Source organism: Musa acuminata, chromosome BXJ3-11 (assembly GCF_036884655.1).
Source record: "Musa acuminata AAA Group cultivar baxijiao chromosome BXJ3-11, Cavendish_Baxijiao_AAA, whole genome shotgun sequence".
NCBI classification, from domain to species: Eukaryota; Viridiplantae; Streptophyta; class Magnoliopsida; order Zingiberales; family Musaceae; genus Musa; species Musa acuminata.
This window is the reverse complement of record NC_088359.1, coordinates 6,387,377-6,407,089: the sequence shown is the minus strand read 5'-3', so window position 1 is coordinate 6,407,089 and position 19,713 is coordinate 6,387,377. Positions and strand designations below refer to the sequence as shown.

Below are 19,713 nucleotides of genomic sequence, written 5' to 3'. Positions count from 1 at the left end.
ACTTAGATCACTCGGCCAATAGGAGAAGTGCTAATGGCAAGAGAATGCCAATGGAAACAACTGACGGGAAGGCAATTTAGACGTTGTCATGTCATGGCACGGGCAGTAATGCTTGCCAATCTCCAAAGTAAATGCCTGCCTGTGTTACGTACATGTAACGACGCTCCGCTTTTCCTCCTCTTCTTCTCTCACTCGCGCTTCGATTCTCCCTCTGAAACAGCGTGCAGATGGACGGAGGACTCCTCTTTGTGTTGGCCATCCTCACAGTCACGTCCGTCGTCGCGGCGGCCCTCGACGTGACGACGCTCTTCGGCAAGGCCAATCTCGTGCGTTCCGGCGACGGCAGAAGCCTCAAGCTGCTCCTCGACCGCTCCTCCGGTAAGCAACCGCCGCTGCCTGCTGCGCTTGTCATGCACTAATAGCGGTCCTTCTTCTCCACGTCGTTTAGGTTCGGGATTCATATCGACGGCCACGTACCACCACGGACTCTTCAGCGCCTCCATCAAGTTGCCGCAGGGCTACACCGCCGGCGTCGTCGTCGCCTTCTACGTGTGTTCTTACTGCCTTCCATCCATCCATCCACGTCCAAAAATGAAACTTTTCTTGAAGTTAAACGAATAGAAACGACTGTAATTTCACGTCGTTTTCTTTTATTTTTCGTATATTTATTCAGATCTTCTCATGCTTACGGCGGGAAGTGCGGCGTAGTCTTCGGGCCACTTCGTACTCACGGCTTCTTCTGTTTGATCGCCAACCGAGACCAGTCGTCGTCGTCTGTTTATTTTCCTTCTTCTAATATTTATTTACCTTTTTATGCACAGGAAATAAAAATAAAATCTAATTAATAAATCCAATCTAATTTAAAGATCAATGCTTCTGAAGCGCCGATGACTAATTGTCGTTTTTGTCTCGTTGGGTGATGAAGACATCGAATGGGGACGTGTTCGAGAAGACGCACGACGAGCTTGACTTCGAGTTCCTGGGCAACGTATATGGCGAGAAATGGAGGGTGCAGACCAACGTATACGGCAACGGCAGCACCGGCCGCGGCCGCGAGGAGCGCTACCTCCTCCCCTTCGACCCCACCAAGGAGTTCCACCGCTACTCCATCCTTTGGACCGCTCACAGTATTATGTAAGCTCTGACTTCACTGAAGCCACATTCGAGCTCAGCGATGTCGTCTTTCACTGATTCCTCTCTCGCTCCACAGCTTCTCCATCGACGGCACACCGATCCGGGAGGTCGGCTGATGCGACGCCATGAGCGGCGACTACCCGTCGAAACCCATGTCGATCTACGCCACGATCTGGGATGCGTCCGACTGGGCCACCTCCGGCGGCAGGTACAAGGTGGACTACGACCGCGCGCCCTTCGTAGCGGAGTTCTCCGACCTCGCCCTCCTCCGCTGCCGCCTGGACCCTATCCAGCAGGTCCCCGGCGCCGCCGCCAACTGCACCGCGATGGCCGCAGTCATGACGCCGAAGAAGCAGCGGGAGATGCGCGCGTTCCGCCAACGCTACATGAGCTACTCGTTCTGCGGTATCCGGTGACGTTACCGGATTGCAATGTGGTGGAGTCTGAGAGGAGGAGGTTTGGCGAGACGGGACACCGGCGGCGGGTGAGGCACCGGAGACAGGCGGATTATGTGAGGATGCTGTCGATGGAGTAAGACAGTGGTTCACGGAAATTAAACTTTGGGTATGGTTTGCTGGAATAGATATTGGTTGGATAATAATGTTTGTTTCATATGATAATTTGTCACAATCATAATATTAATTGGAATATGGAATCTTAGTAGTAAACGAATATAAAATTAACTAAATTAAGATTAAATATGAGTTGAATCACCAAGTCGTTGTAGTATAGTGGTGAGTATTCCCGCCTGTCACGCGGGTGACCCGGGTTCGATCCCCGGCAACGGCGATAATTTTTATGCGCAAAATAATTGCTTCTCCATCTTATTTTAATTTTTTACCCCTATATATATATATATATATATATTTCCATCAATTTCAAGAACATTTTGGTTATATACACTATTCCCATCAAGCATTCAATCATATAAATAATATTTTTGGGAAGAGATATATATACTCTCAAGAATTATGAGATTTAAGATTCTCCTCAAACAACTCTCTCTCTTATTTTACTATGAAACAAAAGAATCCATGTAAATGAAGCCTTTGAAAGTGATGGGGATAAAAAGAGGAATAACCTTTGTATAGGAACATATACTAGAAGACCAAAATACGCAGCGGAATAAAATAGAAACACAATCAAACAGAACACCAAGATATACGTGGAAAACCCCTTCAATGTGAAGGGTAAAAACCACGGGGCAAACTAGAGATAATCCACTATGAGAATAATGAATATACAAATCTCAATCTCTTGCCCAAAACCCTAGCAACAACCACAAGAGAATAACTGGGATACAAGGATCACGTCACTGCCCACAATATCTAAAACCTCCCCAAGTAATCACAGCAAGAGTCTACTGTAGATTTGATCTAACCTGAGATGAGAGCACTGCTAGATGATTGTGAACAGTCTCTCTGCGTTGTCCTTGTCTTCTTCCCTTTCTTTCTCTTCCTTTTCTGCCTTGATCTCCTTCTTCTCTTTGGAATCCCGTGGCCTCAAAGATCTACCTCGTTGCTGCCTTTTTATAGCCTTAATCTGCCTCTAAAACGCAGCCACCACACCCCCTAATCTTAATTAGGGTTAGGTTAAGAGAGGGTGTGGGCTGTGGGCTGATAAAGCCCACATGGGCTGAATATGGGCCATCAGCCCAACAACCTCCCCCTTCAGCCCATAAGGGAGGCTGTCCCATGACTCCTCAATGTGAAGCCATGCCGACCAACTGTCGGCATATCTCCTATCTTTCTTTTGGTAAGGTCTTCGTCAACATGTCTGCTCCGTTGTCATCTGTATGAATTTTCTGAAGCTGCAACTGCTTCTCTTCAAATACATTTCGAATCCAGTGGTATCTGACATCTATATGCTTTGACTTGGAATGAAACATTGGGTTCTTACACAAATGGATGGCACTCTGGCTGTCACAATGCACCACATAATTTTCCTGTTTCAGCCCCAATTCTTGTAAGAATTCTTTCATCCATAACATTTCTTTGCATACCTCTGTAGCAGCAATATATTCTGCTTCTGTGGTGGAGAGAGCAATACACCTTTGTAACCTGGATTGCCATGACACAGCTCCCCCTGCAAAAGTAAGTACATAACCTGAAGTAGACTTCCTCGTATCTATATCTCTGGCCATATCTGCATCTGTGTAACCTGTCAACACAGGTGGTCCACCTCCAAAGCTTAAACAAACCTTAGAGCTCCCTCTGAGATATCTAAAAATCCACTTCACCGCTGCCCAGTGCTCTTTGCCTGGATTTGTAAGAAATCTGCTAGTAACACCCACTACATATGCGATGTCTGGCCTCGTACATACCATTGCATACATTAAACTTCCAACTGCTGAAGCATAAGGAACCTTTTGCATTTTCTCCTTCTCCTCATCACTTGACGGACTCTGTTCTGAGCACAACTTGAAGTGACCTGCAAGAGGAGAACCAACTGGCTTAGCATTGCTCATACTGAATCTTTCCAATACCTTCTCGATGTATTTCTCCTGTGACAACCAAATCTTCTTGTTTTTCCTATCACGAGAAATCTGCATGCCTAGTATTTGCTTTGCTGGCCCCATGTCCTTCATTGCAAAAGACTCACTCATTTCCTTCTTCAACCTGTCAATTTTAGACATATCTTTCCCAAGAATAAGCATGTCATCAACATAAAGTAAGAGAATAATAAAATCCTCACCAAACCATTTGATGTACACACAATGATCTGAAGCCGTTCTTTTGTATCCATTTTCTGTCATAAATGAATCAAACTTTCTGTACCACTGTCTTGGAGCTTGCTTTAGCCCATACAAGCTCTTCTTCAACTTGCAGACAAAATTATCTTTACCTTTGACTTTGAAGCCTTCTGGTTGCTCCATATAAATTTCCTCCTCCAAATCACCATGAAGGAAAGCTGTCTTCACATCTAACTGCTCAACCTCCAAGTCCTGGCTAGCAGCAATACCAAGAGCAACACGAATAGAAGACATTTTAACAACAGGAGAAAATATCTCTTCAAAGTCAATACCTTTCTTTTGACCAAAGCCTTTCACAACCAATCTAGCTTTGTACTTTGGTTGAGAACAATATTCTTGAGTCTTTAACCTAAAAACCCACTTGTTCTTCAAGGCCTTCATTCCATTTGGTAGCAGCACCAAATCATAAGTGTGGTTCTTCTGAAGAGCATCCATCTCTTCCTGCATAGCAGCTAACCACTTCTCTTTCTGCTCGCTCTCAACTGCTTCCTGGTAACTCTCTGGTTCACCTGCATTAGTAAGCATCACATACTCATCTGTAGAGTATCTTCTGGAAGGTTGACGTTGTCTAGAAGATCTTCTCAACTGAGGTTCTACGGGAACTTGCTCTCCTACTTCTTCTTGCTCAACATGTCCTACAGGTAGATCAATATCAGGTTCTACACCATCTTCCTGCATATCTCCCCCATCACCCTGATATACTGGAGGAGTAACTGGGTCACAATCTGCTAATCCTTCTGCAGAAGTCTTGGCTGGTGCCTTCTTCTTCAAATCCTCAAAGGTTTGATCCTCAAAGAAGATCACATCTCTGCTCCTGAACACCTTCTGCTTTTCTGGATCCCAAAGCCTGTAACCAAACTGATCATGTGAGTAACCAAGAAAAATACATTCTTTAGACTTACCATCCAGCTTGGACCTCTCATTATCTGGAACATGTGCAAATGCACGACAACCAAACACTTTCAAATGCCTGTAGGAAACATCTTTCCCTGACCATACATGCTCTGCAACATCACCATCTAGGGCTGTATATGGTGATAAGTTGATCACATCAACTGCAGTCCTCAAAGCCTCATCCCAAAACCTTTTGGGTAGCTTGGCCTGTGAAAGCATACATCTGATCTTTTCTATGATGGTGCGGTTCATCCTCTCTGCAATTGCATTATGCTGAGATGTACCAGGAACTGTCATCTCATGTTGAATTCCATGTGACCTGCAATAGTCATTAAACAATCCTGTATACTCACCACCATTATCTGATCTTATGCATTTCAATTTCCTTTCTGTCTCCCTTTCAACCCTGGCATGAAACTCTTTAAAGACATTAATAACCTGATCTTTGGTCTTCAAAGCATAGGCCCAAACTTTCCTAGAAAAATCATCTATAAAAGTGACAAAATAAAGTGCACCACTTATACCAAGAACATCAACAGATCCACCAGGAGTTTTTGTCCTCAAAGGACCACATACATCTGTATAAACACGGTCTAAGGCATGCATTTTTCTAGACAAAGCAGCACTAGCAAATGAAACTCTATGTTGTTTACCAGCTAAATAATCAATACAAGGGTTCAGATGTATACCTCTGAGATCTGGTAATACCTCTCTCTTGGAAAGAGTTTGCAGCCCCTTCTCGCTCATGTGTCCCAATCGCCTATGCCACAACTCCATACTGAAGTCTTTCTCTATAGCATTTAACTGCTCACCATAAGCTTTAGCCTGCAACCTGTACAAAGTATGACATTTCTTTCCATTAGCTATAACAAGAGAACCCTTACTGAGTTTCCATTGCCCTCTATGAAATCTGCTTTCATAGTCTTCATCATCTAGTCTTCCAACTGAAATTAAATTCAGCCTCAAGTCAACCACATGTCTCACATCCTTAAGTACCAACTTGCAGCCAAGGTTGGTCTTTAAATGGATATCACCCATGCCAATGATGTCTGCTGTGCCATAGTTGCCCATCTTGACAACACTAAAGTTTCCAGACCTGTATGTAGCAAAAAACTCCCTCCGAGGTGTAGCATGATAAGAAGCACCTGTGTCAATCACCCACTCAAGATCCTGACACACACAAGAAAAAATATCATCAGAAGGAGACAAAATCAAATAATCACCACCCTGCACTGTAGCTGTAGTATTATCCTTTGATTCTGTAGACTCCACTTCTTTTCCCTTTTTCTTGTTCTTCTTAGGTTGCTTACATTGGTTCTTGTAATGTCCTTTCTCACCACAGTTATAGCAAACAATATCTTTTCTTGATCTTGACTTGCTCCTACCCATACGTGAACTGCTTCTGAACTTTGACCTTCCTCTGTTCTCTGAGATAAGTGACTGTGAATCATTCTGAGATATTGCTGAACTCTTTCTTCTCAACTCCTCATTCAACAAACTGCTTGTTACTTGACTCATAGTGACAATACCATCTGGCGCAGAATTACTGAGGGAAACCACCAGTGTCTCCCAACTTTCTGGTAATGAACTGAGAAGTAACAATGCCTGCAACTCATCATCAAGAGACATTTTCATAGAGGATAACTGGTTAGTAATACTCTGCATTTCATTCAAATGCTCAGCAATAGAAGCACCCTATCTATATTTTAGGTTCACAAGTTTTCTGATCAAAAAAGCTTTGTTGCCAACTGTTTTTCTCTCATAGAGACTTTCCAATTTTTTCCAAAGAGAATATGCAGAAATTTCAGTAGAAACATGGTGAAAGACACTATCATCAAGCCACTGTCTAATAAACCCAATTGTTTTTCGATCTAACCTCTTCCACTCATCATCTGTCATAGTTGTAGGTTTTGCACTATCCCCCTGCAAAGGTCCATACAAATCTTTGCAATACAAGAGATCTTCCATTCTTGGTTTCCATATCATCCAATTATTTCCATTTAAACTAATCATGCGAGAAATATTACTGGCCTCCATGTTCAAATACAAAAATTAAATCACCAAAACCCCGCTCTGATACCAGTTGATGGGGATAAAAAGAGGAATAACCTTTGTATAGGAACAAATACTAGAAGACCAAAATACGCAGCGGAATAAAATGGAAACACAATCAAACAGAACACCAAGATATACGTGGAAAACCCCTTCAATGTGAAGGGTAAAAACCACGGGGCAAACTAGAGATAATCCACTATGAGAATAATGAATATACAAATCTCAATCTCTTGCCCAAAACCCTAGCAACAACCACAAGAGAATAACTGGGATACAAGGATCACGTCACTGCCCACAATATCTAAAACCTCCCCAAGTAATCACAGCAAGAGTCTACTGTAGATTTGATCTAACCTGAGATGAGAGCACTGCTAGATGATTGTGAACAGTCTCTCTGCGTTGTCCTTGTCTTCTTCCCTTTCTTTCTCTTCCTTTTCTGCCTTGATCTCCTTCTTCTCTTTGGAATCCCGTGGCCTCAAAGATCTGCCTCGTTGCTGCCTTTTTATAGCCTTAATTTGCCTCTAAAATGCAACCACCACACCCCCTAATCTTAATTAGGGTTAGGTTAAGAGAGGATGTGGGCTGTGGGCTGATAAAGCCCACATGGGCTGAATATGGGCCATCAGCCCAACAGAAAGCTGGTGCCAAGCTTCTGTTGAACAGCATACATTTGCTGTTGCTCATCACATCAGTTGGTAGGAGATCAAAGAGCATAAAAGCTGGTAGTATTTTGTCTTTGATTACTACTCTGGCTTGATGGTCACATAAAAACTCCATCAGCACATATCCCCCCTCCATGCAAGGCTCCTACTCCCATCATTAGAACAGGAACCCAAAAGTTTAGTGCTAATCTCTCAGTTTTCAGATTGAATTAGCATGATGAATGCCACTTTGTTAATGTAAGTACTGTGGTATTCCATACCAAGTATGTTCAAACAGTGACCCAAGAGACTTGAAGACAAAGCTTGTTCCTAAGGATAACAGCTTAAGGCATCACTTGGCTTAGCTAGTTTACCACTTGATTTGGATATCTAGGTTGCACAACAGCAACAAAAAATTGCAGTGAGTCATGCATTCTGGTGATTGAGAAGAATAGCAGAACTATGCATGACACTGTGGATATCAATCAAGCTATTTACATTTAATCTGGTGGCATCATTTGAATAGAAACCAAAAATATGCATACTATAGCAATTTCTCAAACTCAGAGTCTTTGTCTCTTCTTATGGTTGGATGCATGAGATTATAGCTTACTGACAGATATCATACAGTATATATATACTAAGGTTTTGTTGTTCTATCTAACTGGACTTATATTTTGTATTAATATAATATGAAATGTAATTGTGAAGCCAAAGCTTAGTTCTTATCATTAAACCTTGCATACTAGTAATTATTGTGAATCACCATTTTGTCTCTCTTTGTGCTGCAGTGAAGATAGCAAGTTAGAAACCAAATCATACCATGAAACAGATTCCAAATTGCAGGATCATACTGCAACAAGAGGGTAGAAATTAATTTCTTGATGATAATAATTTATGAATAACTATATTTATCATCTTTTATCAAAACCACTGAAGATAGAAACCCTAGAAGCAGATCATTTTCCATTTGTACAATTGTCCAAAATACTCCTGAGACTAGATAAAGCAAGAACTGCACATATTAATCAAGACTACAGTCTATCAAGCACTCCAAAGGGGAAATGTTTTCAGGGTTCATATGATATGATGTGCCAAAGAATGTAACACAACAGTTCTTTCAGTTGATGTGCATCATGAAGAGATCCTCAAACTGACAATGTTATCAATCTGAAGTCAATCAAGGAAGGCATTCCACATTTACTTTGAGTGAAAGAATTGACATATCTCCCTTCTTTTGAAGTTTGAACTTGATGACACCAATTCTCAACCAATTCTTACCTAACAACAACATTTATTATGCAAGTCAAATCTATGAAATCTGAGTTTTCTTCTACTTCTAGAAACAGTGCCATTGATGAACCAGAGAAGTGGTCAAAGCTGCAGCACAATTAAGACAGTCCTTTTCCACTGCAGTTCCTCTGTTTTGAATAAATTACTAGCTTGCTTCAGTATAATTTTACTCCACAAGATGTAAAGAATTGCTCATTTCAGGTTGACTTATTAATTGCTGATTGTGCTTAAGGATGTGTATAATAATAATCTGTTGAATTCTGAACAGAAAACATCTTAATCAGAGCAGCTTTTGTATATACAGGAAGGCTTTATCTGATGGAGACCTACTGAAGAGGATTCATTTATCTCATCCATGATTGCCAAGATAAGCCTTTTTGTGTTTCAACCTACCATAAAAAGAAAACAAAAGAATAAGATAACCCCATCAATGGGGAAGGAGACAAATAAAAAACAAGCTTGCTTTTGTTTTTGGCAACTGGAATATCCTAAGACTACCAATGAGTGACTATTGTTTCCAAGAGAATGATGACACATGAACTCAAGATTTTTTTGCCAATCATGACTCTAAAATTGAGTGAATAGCATAAAAATTTACTTGATTCAAAATTACATTTTTTCACTCTTTAAAATTAAAGTAAAACAACTTTTGTTTACTTTTTTTTTTTTCTCCTACAGATCGGGTTTTACGGACCTGTAATATGTTTTTTCTAAACAATTCTTTAAAAGATGGTGGAGTAGATACTGAGAAGTAGCAGATTAAGAAGGATTTTGTCGGTAAACAACAAGTTCTCTTCCTAAAAAAAATGTTGTTTACAACAATAACATCATAACACTACCTGTAATGTTGAAGGTTGAAGCATTCTACAAAACAACCTGTAATGTAGGAAGTCACTGCTTCAACAGAATTTGCACACCACAACAAGAAACCAAGAAGAATTGAAAGTCTATCAGTCTTTGTGTCACAAAATTACATCCTCTTGCTTTTGTTCAAACATATGCAAACTTCTTCTGATTGGACACAAGATCTGGATTTATTAAGATTAACATGTAACAGAATGATTCTGAATACCATGTCATGAGACAAGATTTCTATAGAAATGGCATTGATGCATTGTGAATCCCTTGTGTGTTTATTATTGCAAGTGGGCATAGCTTGGACCAGTAAGCATGATGGGCATTAAAAGACTCTTGTACTTAACAACTTGTTTGGTGAAGGGAGCCTAACTAAACACTGAGATCAAGGAGGAGGAAGGAATGCAGAGACTGCTTCCTCATTTTATGATTCATGATGCTGATGGGTGACGACAATGGTGACCGAAAAAAAGAAGAATAAGATCTAATAAAATCTACAAAAGCTACTGAATTATCAAAGTTAGATGCCAAATGCTTGATTAATGGTGTGGCACAACTAACATGAAAATGACTCAAAATATTTCTGCAAAAAAGTGGTATGTTGCTTCATCCAAATACTAAACTCATCATAGTAATACCGGTCTCGGCTTGACAAATTAGTCAATTAGTTTTGATCATGGTGGTGGATTATAAAAGTCTCAGATTTGGTTGATGGCTGAGCTGAACAAGCAAGAAAGTGGTTGGAAAACTAAAGACTTTGCTGCTGCAAATCAAAGTACGGTCACTCTACATTCCTTATCCTGTTATTGTCTGGCACTGTTCTTCCCAGTGACATTCTTGAACTCCAACACATTAAGAACAAACAGCCTTTCAAGATGGCTTCCATCGCTAGAACTCCTTAACTATGAAATCTTTTTCTGTGGATAGAGCTTAGTTTTGCTCCAAAACATGCATGAATCTGAGCATCCATCATTAGACTGCTGCTCCTGCAAGATGCCTCCTGATCACTGTTCCTTCTCGGCCTCCAGCAAGTAGAAGTGATCAGAACTCTTTCTATCTATTATCTTAAGATTGGCATCACATAATGATCAGAACCATATGTATTCATCAAAGTCGTCCCTTTCTTGCTCAACAATGCAAGGAATCTTGGGATTCAAACACCACACTATCTTACTCTGCCACACACACACACACTCTCTCTGATTGGGCTGAGCTATTATGAATTATGGTGGGGGTGTCTCATGCTCATCCATTACAAAATGGTTTGTACTCGTAGTGATGCATGGAGGAGCTCAAGAGCCATGCATGCGTGCATAACAACACCAGGTCATGAAGGCATTCCCATCAAAGCAAGCAATGTCAAAGAATACTGCAAGTTGATCTCAGCCTGCAGAGATGACTGGTGGAGTATCTGTTGGTCATCTAGAGAATCCAACAGGAATTTGGATCTCTCACCCTTGCTCTTATTTTAATTAATTAGCTAATTATACATATAGTGAACACCCACCATCAGTAATGTGATAGTAGTTTATAACGAACATACTCTTTGTATTGTTTTGAGCTAATTTCTAAGGAATTGTTTTACATTGTTTTGTGTTGATTGCAGATTATTTAACAACCATGCATTCTTATGTCACCAACATATATACATATATGTATATATATATGTATGTATGTATGTATGTATGTATGTATGTATATAAATCTAGTGAAAAGGATGCGCCTGCATTAGGAACATTTAAGTCGATCCTTGAACCCCAATAAAACTGCAGAGCAGTGGAACAGGTTGTTCTTCTGAGCCAATTCCCCTTGGAAAACAAATAGTAAGTTCTTTGACTGTAAACCCCTCTTCAAATGGCATGGCAAAACCTAATCCTCAGCTACTCACCTGCAATCGTGTCAGCAAACGTGGAATTCCACAAAGAAGGGCTACTTCTTGAACTCCATCCCCAAAAAGCCCTTTTACTCCCCCACCTTCAAAGCTCCAATATTATAGCTATATGATAGCCATATATATATATATATATATATATATATATATATATACTAGGTAGAGAGTAATTTGATATGTCTGCATGCATGAACATATTAAAGTACGTGTCTCGTTTCTAGCCAAAAAATACAAGCATGAATGTGTTTATACATCAATGTGGGTAAGCAAGTTCGAGAATATTTATTATTGATGTTGGTCACTGTTCTCCTTTTGTTTGTGTAAGCAGGAAACTCTATAAAATCCCATCACAACCCGAGCCGAAACAGAGTTCAGATTCCAACCCTTGTTTGTGTGGAATTCTCTCCACCATTAGGTTTGCTTCCATCTTTTTGTATATGCATGTCTTGTCAGCCAACTCAACAGTGGACTCCTTTGGATTACAGCAGCAATGGTGAAGTCTCCCAACCGGGACGAGACGGGAGGGGTAAAGAAGGGGCCGTGGACGCCGGAGGAGGACCGGAAGCTGGTGGAGTACGTGGAGAAGCACGGGCGCGGCAGCTGGCAGCGGATCCCCAAGATTGCCGGCCTCAACCGCTGCGGCAAGAGCTGCAGGCTGCGGTGGACCAACTACCTGCGTCCTGACATCAGGAGGGGCAAGTTCACGGAGGAGGAAGAGCAGCTCGTCATCCACCTGCACTCCATGCTCGGAAACAAGTAAAGGCCGGCTACCTCCTCCATCGACTCATCTCCCATCGGGCTTGATCGAACGCGTGCGTTTCTTGTTGGCATGCAGGTGGAGTTCGATCGCGACGAAGCTGCCCGGGAGGACGGACAACGAGATCAAGAACTACTGGAACACGCACCTGAGGAAGAAGCTCATCCGGATGGGTATCGATCCGGTGACGCATCGGCCGGCGACCAACCTCAATCTCCTAACCGGCCTCTCCAACCTGCTCTCGGCTGGTGGTCTCGGCGGCACCGCCAGCCACTTGGATAACGCTCTCAAGCTGCAGGCCGACGTCGCGCACCTGCTCAAGCTGCAGCTGGTGCAGAGCCTGATCCAGGTCTTAACCAGCAGCTACGGTACTCCAAACATGGACCTGATGAACCTCTTCCGGTCGCCTCCTCTCGGGAACCACCAACCGAGCGATCTCCTGCAGCTGAGCCGCCAGATCGAGGGCGGTCTCGGAGGCTCGCTCAGCCTGCAGAACTCGATTCCGATGATCCCAAACCTCTCGATCTTGAGTCACTACCTGAACAATATTGGATTGCAGCCTACACCCGAGCGCAGCTTTCCATCGGACGCGGCAGCAGTTACAGCATCAGATGCTTCAAGAACGGAGGAGCCGAGCGCGGAGATCAGCAACGTCAGTAGCACCAGTTCCATTCCGGCGTCGAGCTCGACCCATCCACTGGTTTCTGCCTCTTCCGAGACCAAGAACATTGACCTGGTCCAATCGAGTGATACCCTGTACACCAACACACTGGCCTCTGAATCCTTCGAGACCTGCTGGGACAACCTGATGAAGTCGGATAACCTCGACAGTCATTTTGGCTGGAAAGATATCATAGAGTAAGACTCTTAGATCTTCTTTTGCCTCTCCACCATACGACTTCGCATGCATAACATGTTCTTTCTTTCCTCGTCCGCTGCAGCCAGATGTCATGGCCTGATGCACCCTAGAGACCACAGGAGCTCATCGATCACACGAGGAAACCGGCAATATGCATCACCAGCGTACGTCACAGATAGCATCTCCAGCATCATTTTTTATGTACAAGCTGCTGTATATGTTCCGATAGATAAAGAATAAAAGGGGTTTCTTTTCTCATTCAGTGTATGTGAGATTTGAGATGCAACAATTTTTAGTTCTCGATCATCATACTTCTGTTGGGTGTGTGATCCGAGGAGCGAGTAGGATGCAGTAGCTGACAGCCAGAGACGTTTGGTGAGCTGCACGTAACCAAAAGACAGGAAGATATAGTTGGGTCGGAGTTGTGGTTGCATCTTACGTTAAGGAAATAAGAAGCTGAGAGGGGACGTTGTCATGCACGCAACAAGCTTTCGAGGTCATTGGCCGACAGGTTTGACTTTGATTAAAGGCGACAAGGAGACAGCCATTCAAGTTTCGGAGTTCCGAGACGTTGGGGTTAATGTTTTTGGCCTCAAAACATCCATCTTCAAAGTTATGTGGCCTTTTGTCCGTTGACCACATGAACAGGTCACCCATTTGCTCGGTTACTTTAGCAACAAGCCGTTGACTTTACCATTAAGTACTCCTACCTAATCTCTTACCATGAAAATGATTTTGACTCGAGTCAGTAAACTGCATCCTAAACAGTAAGTAATACACCGAGTAGGACGTGATGAAGTGTCAGATTCCTGTTCGAGTAATCCGTCTCTTTAGAACTCGAGGAGACAGTGGTAGGAGCCTATAGAACATATTCCAAGAGATGAAGAAGACGATCCTTTTGTTGAAATTATTCGTGTCACGGTGCAATCATGGGGCTAAGGATATCCATGCAATAAATAAATAAGGATATTATCTTGAGTTCATATTTTATGAGCCAATTTTATCGATTCTATTTTATTTTCTTAGTCATGTGATATTATTGTTTTGATTACTCAAAACATGTTGCTTACAACTGACTCATAAACATGCAATTAGAACAGAAACATTAATGGAAATACAAATTTAGGAAGAAGGATATGAAGGTTGTGGTAAGCTGAGAGAGAAGGGAAAGCCGTTTCCAGAGGGGGATAACATGATAGGAGCAAAGTAGGTGATCGACGCACCTGTAAGGAACCACCATCCACCTAATCTCCACCCTAAAGCTTCTCACGGTATTACTGCGTCATATATGTGGGGGAAGAAGATGTCGTGTGTTGGATGAACTCATTATTTCATTTGGAAGAACAACCAAGCATTCTTTAGCCTCTTAAAATTTGAAGTTGAGATATCGAGTACAATCCAAATTAACCTTGTCATCGAACTGGTTTTCTGTTCTTCAGATGTGCAGGTACTCATGCTCAATATTAATCGCAATAGGTCTTCTCCATCACAACATTAGTTATTATCTCAGTCCCTCATTTCTGATAAATGATGCTCAAAGGTAGTAAAATACGGTATGGTCTAATGTCCTCGTTTCTTCGCCCATTTCGTTATTATGTCACATATTCATTGCAACATAGGACGAATAAATACAAGTAAGAGATTAATATATCCATCTTCTCACCGGGGAAAGAGATAAATAGATATTCTTATAATAACTTAACTATTAGGATGATTATTTGATTGAGTGATAGAATATTTTTTATACATATTATCTAAACTAGAATAAAGAAGAATTTTAAGCATTTAACTTCCATTCAAAAAAAAAAAAAACCAAATTAACTATTTCTAACAATGATAAAATGACATTTGAATTAAAGATGTCCATAAAAATATAAAAGTACCTTAAATATTTATCATATGGGTTTTAAAGGTTATCAATTCAGATTAGAGTTCTAATCAAAACCTAATTTACGAAAGATAATTAATTATATATATATGTTATAGAAATAAATAAAGTATATAATTTTCAAATTTATCCTTCGAGGTAGGTATATGACCATGATGCGTGAGAAGGACTTGACAAAAGGCGACGAAACGTACAAGGGTAATGTCATCTTTTAGAAAATAAAAAATACTATGGGGCTTGCCTAATTCTTATTATTCATAATCTCTTAAAAATTAATAAAATAATATTTTACTATTTACAATCTCTCTAATTTTATATTTTATCCTCTTTTTTCCTTCCCCGCCTACATTGACTACGTCCATTGATTCTCCCCAACACTCACGCACTCTATTGGGTAGTTTGCAAAGATTCATGATATAACATCTTTTGAGTTAATACAATTAATCTAGAAGATGGTGTCTCTTGGATTATTATAGAATGTTTACATAACTCTAAAATGTTAAATTCTTTTAACAAACATAAAAAATAATTAAGAGGTGGAGAGAATAATAATAATAATAATAATTAAAAAGATTACAGGACTAAAGAGTGAAAAGATTTTATTAGAATTAAATTATAAATTGAGGATATATATGTCTATTTATAAAGGAATAACTTAAGAATATTCAAAGTTCTTAATAGGTTGTAAACAAAAATAAAAGGCTACAAATAGTAATCTTCAAAATAAAATAAAATAATATTTTATGCGAGAAAAAAAAATAGAAACTTGAGATTTTTTTAAAAAAATTCATGTGTAAATAAGTACAAACATAAGTGATTATATAAGAATACATTTGACCTCATAAAATTACACATACACATGGACTAAGTAGGTGTTTAAATTGAATTGAAAAGTCGAATCGAATCGGAATCGAATTGGTTTGGTTCGAATTGATTCATCAATAATTTAGTTTTGAAGACCGTAAATGATTCTAGTTTGAGTGGATATTCCTCTTCGGTTCAATTATTTGATTCATTTCCAACAGAACCGATTATAATTTTAAAAATATAACTCAACCCAAAGATCCCAAAAACCCTAAAATCTCATCCTAAATTCGATGATTCTTTGGCTACATCCTTTTCTGAGTCTTGCTCTCTCCTCCCATGTATGAACCCCTTTTTTTTCATCATTCTTGGTTAATAATTTTTTTTTTGTAATTTGTATGAATTTCTTTCTTGCATCCATGAACATATTAAGGTACGTGCATGCATGCATAAACATATTAAAGGACATGTTGTTGGAAAAAATCGGAAGCGGAATAATGTTTTTCTGTCTTTGTGTATCAAAATAGGTTCCTCATCAAAATACCAACTTGATATCAAAAATGTAAATATCAATCAACACAACATAAACAATAGAGTAATTAATCAATCACACAGTGGGATCAAATCTTTTAATATGGAAAACCCAATGTGGAAAAAATCATGGGACTGTAGTCTATCTCAAACTTTCACCATCAATAATAATGATAACAGATTTACAGTAAATCTTTTCTAGAATAACTAGAGGATCATAATAATATCAAGAACATAGATATTGGCTCTAGCATATCATTATGATGGATCTCCTCAAAAGAGAATTCTAGATCTCACAAAATGGGTATAGCAAGAAAGTACCTTAGAGATGGTAAACTGTAGATCAACGCCGTTAGAATTATAGAGTTTGCTGCAAGGATTCTCCACATAAAATTTGGGTCAAAACTAACAACGTTTGGCTATTCAAATAGAAAACTCATAAACCTAATCTTTCTCTCTCCTTGTCTCTTTTCTTTTCTCTCTCTCTTTAGCCGTTTGCTTCCGCCGTTCACACCATGTACGAAAAAAAAACTTTTCTCTCTCAGTATTTTATCTTATCTCGTATCTTTTTCTTTTAATTCTGATTTGGATTCAATAGGCCCAATTGTCCAAGCCCACGTATGAGCTGAACCCATGTCTTATTTAAAAAACAAATACAAGCATGCATGTGTTTATCCATTAGCGAGGGCAAGCAAGTACGATAATAATTATTATTGATGTTGGTCACTGTTCTCCTTTTGTTAGTGTAAGCAAGAGACTATAAAATCCCATCAGAACCTGAGCCGAAACAGAGTTCAGATTCCAACCCTTGTTTGTGTGGAATTCTCTCCACCATTAGGTTTGCTTTCATCTTTTTGTATATGCATGTGTTGTTAGCCAACTCAACAGTGGACTCCTTTGGATTACGGCAGCAATGGTGAAGTCTCCCAACCGAGACGAGTCGGGAGGGGTAAAGAAGCTGGTGGAGTACGTGGAGAAGCACGGGCACGGTAGCCGACAGCGGATCCCCAGCCGACCACAATCGCTGGGGCAAGAGCTGTAGGCTGCGGTTTGTTGATGAATTTATGTGATGTGGCTGATGACGCCTGGTCCACGGGTCGATATCGGGAGTCCATGATCAGTTTAGCTGGTTACCGAAGTCGATCACGCGACAGTGGTGCTGGCAGCAGAGTGTTAGTTGACGTCTCTCGATCGGGATAGTGATTGTGGCTCTATGATGGCCGTTTTTCTGCACAGAAGGCCCTCGTCAGTTGGTTACCGACTTTAGTCCCTCCGACAATTAAGTCAATGCTTGGTGGGAGTTTATTTTTTTCTGTCTTCTCCTCCCTGGGCCAGATACCGATCGGGTTTCTATACTACTGTATGAGGGTCGGCTGTGCGCTGGTTTGGTGTAGCAGCCGATCCTCGAGGGACGAGATGGTACCTTTGTGCGACTGCCATCCAGGAAATATGGGACGACGCCATACGATGCCATCCCGAGCTTTTCGGGATGGGACGTGCCGAGGAACGCCTTGGTACAGATTCCGGTTCAGCATGTGGGAGTGCTCCTCTTACTGACCTGGTGGTGGCATTGGTTATGACGTAACTAGGACCCAAAATATGTCTTATCACGATTGATGGGATGAATTTTATATATAAACAAATATAAATAGATATAATACAGTAGAATTAAATAAAAATTATAATCAAATAGGATATTAAGATTTACATAAAAAAATTTCTCCAACATGAAAGATAAAAAATTATGGGGTAAGCTAGAGAAATCCACTATAAGAATAATGAATATACAAATCTAAAAATCTATTGTCTAAAACCTAAGTAATAATCATAAGAGAATAATTTAGATATAAGGATTACATCCCTGTATATAATATCTAAAATCTCTTCAAGTAATCATAAAAAAATTCACTACAAATCTAATCTAACTTAATATGAGAATACTACTTGGATGATTAAGAACAACATTTGTATTATCCTTGTCTTCTTTCTTTTCATTTTTCTGTTATTTTTCTACCCTTAATTGCCACTGCTGCTACTCTCTTTTTCAAAGCCACCATTGCTCCCTTTTTCTTCCCCAGCCGCCACACCCATTTTGTTAAAAGAGTTAGGGTTGAAGTTAAAAGAGAAAAGAGTTAAGGCTAAAGTGGACTAGGGTTATTAAAGTCTACTATGGGTTGAACTAATGGGTTGTCTACCCAACAACCTCCTTCAGCACATAAGGGAGGCTGCCCTATGACTCCTCAATATGAAATCATACCGGCCAACTGTCAACACATCTCATAACTTTCTTTCAGTAAGGTCTTTGTTAGCATGTCTATTTTATTATCATATATATGAATTTTCTAAAGTTGTAATTGTTTCTCTTCAAGTACATTTCGAATTCAGTAGTATCTGACAACTATATACTTTAACTTGGAATAAAAAGTTAAGTTTTTACACAAATGGATAGCGCTCTAACTATCACAATGCACCATATACTTTTTCTGTTTCAGCCCCAATTCTTGTAAGAATTCTTTCATCCATAGCATTTATTTGCAAACCTCTGTAGCAGCAATATATTCTGCCTCTATGGTGGAGAGAGTAATACACCTTTGTAATCTGGATTGTCATGACACAGCTCCCCATACAAAAGTAAGTACAAAACCTAATGTGGATTTTCTCGTATCAATATCTCTTACTATATCTGCATCTGTGTAACCTGTCAACACAAGCGATCCACCCCCAAAGTTTAAATAAACTTTAGAGCTCCCTTTGAGATATTTGAAAATTCACTTCACTATTGTCTAGTGCTCTTTGCTTAGATTTGTAAGAAATATGCTAGTAACAAACACTACATATACGATGTCTGGCCTCGTATATACCATCACACATATTAAACTTCCAACTACTGAAGCATAAGGAACCTTTTGCATTTTCTCCTTCTCCTTATTACTTAACGGACTCTACTCTGAGCATAACTTAAAGTGACCTGAAAAAGGAGAACAATTGGTTTTGCATTGTTCATACTGAACCTTTCCAATATCTTCTCGATGTATTTCTCTTGTAACAACTAAATCTTCTTATTTTTATTGTCATGAAAAATCTACAAGTCGAATATTTGCTTTGTTGGCCCCATGTCCTTCATTGCAAAGGACTCAGTACCTTCTTCAACCTATCAATTATAAACATATCTTTCATATAGATAAGCATGTCATTAACATAAAGTAAGAGAATAATAAAAACATCACCAAATTATTATTATTATAATATATATATATATATATATATATATATATATATATATATATATATATATATATATATATATATATATATAATTATTTGAAGTTGGTCTTTTATATCTATTTTTAATCATAAAT

General features: G+C 39.8%; 1 protein-coding gene, 1 non-coding gene and 1 pseudogene across 3 annotated transcripts; all 3 read left to right on the top strand.

Moving 5' to 3' along the window:
* The first annotated feature begins 227 nt into the window (after positions 1 to 227).
* LOC135652345 (probable xyloglucan endotransglucosylase/hydrolase protein 30) lies at positions 228 to 1,669 on the top strand (annotated as a pseudogene).
* A 182-nt stretch (positions 1,670 to 1,851) lies between these two features.
* TRNAD-GUC (transfer RNA aspartic acid (anticodon GUC)) lies at positions 1,852 to 1,923 on the top strand. Its single transcript has one exon. It is a non-coding gene; the product is annotated as a tRNA-Asp (tRNA).
* A 9,871-nt stretch (positions 1,924 to 11,794) lies between these two features.
* LOC135582338 (transcription factor MYB53-like) lies at positions 11,795 to 13,377 on the top strand. 2 transcript variants are annotated; one of them, XM_065173091.1, is made up of 4 exons: positions 11,795 to 11,930; positions 12,001 to 12,271; positions 12,351 to 13,130; positions 13,214 to 13,377. In XM_065173091.1, exons 2-4 carry the CDS (start codon positions 12,006 to 12,008, stop codon positions 13,239 to 13,241), a joined length of 1,074 nt encoding a protein of 357 aa, XP_065029163.1. In that variant the 5' UTR covers positions 11,795 to 11,930; positions 12,001 to 12,005; the 3' UTR covers positions 13,242 to 13,377. The 2 variants fall into 2 exon arrangements, with proteins under 2 accessions (XP_065029163.1, XP_065029164.1); XM_065173092.1 differs by having other exon boundaries at positions 11,848 to 11,930; positions 12,004 to 12,271.
* Positions 13,378 to 19,713: the final 6,336 nt, after the last annotated feature.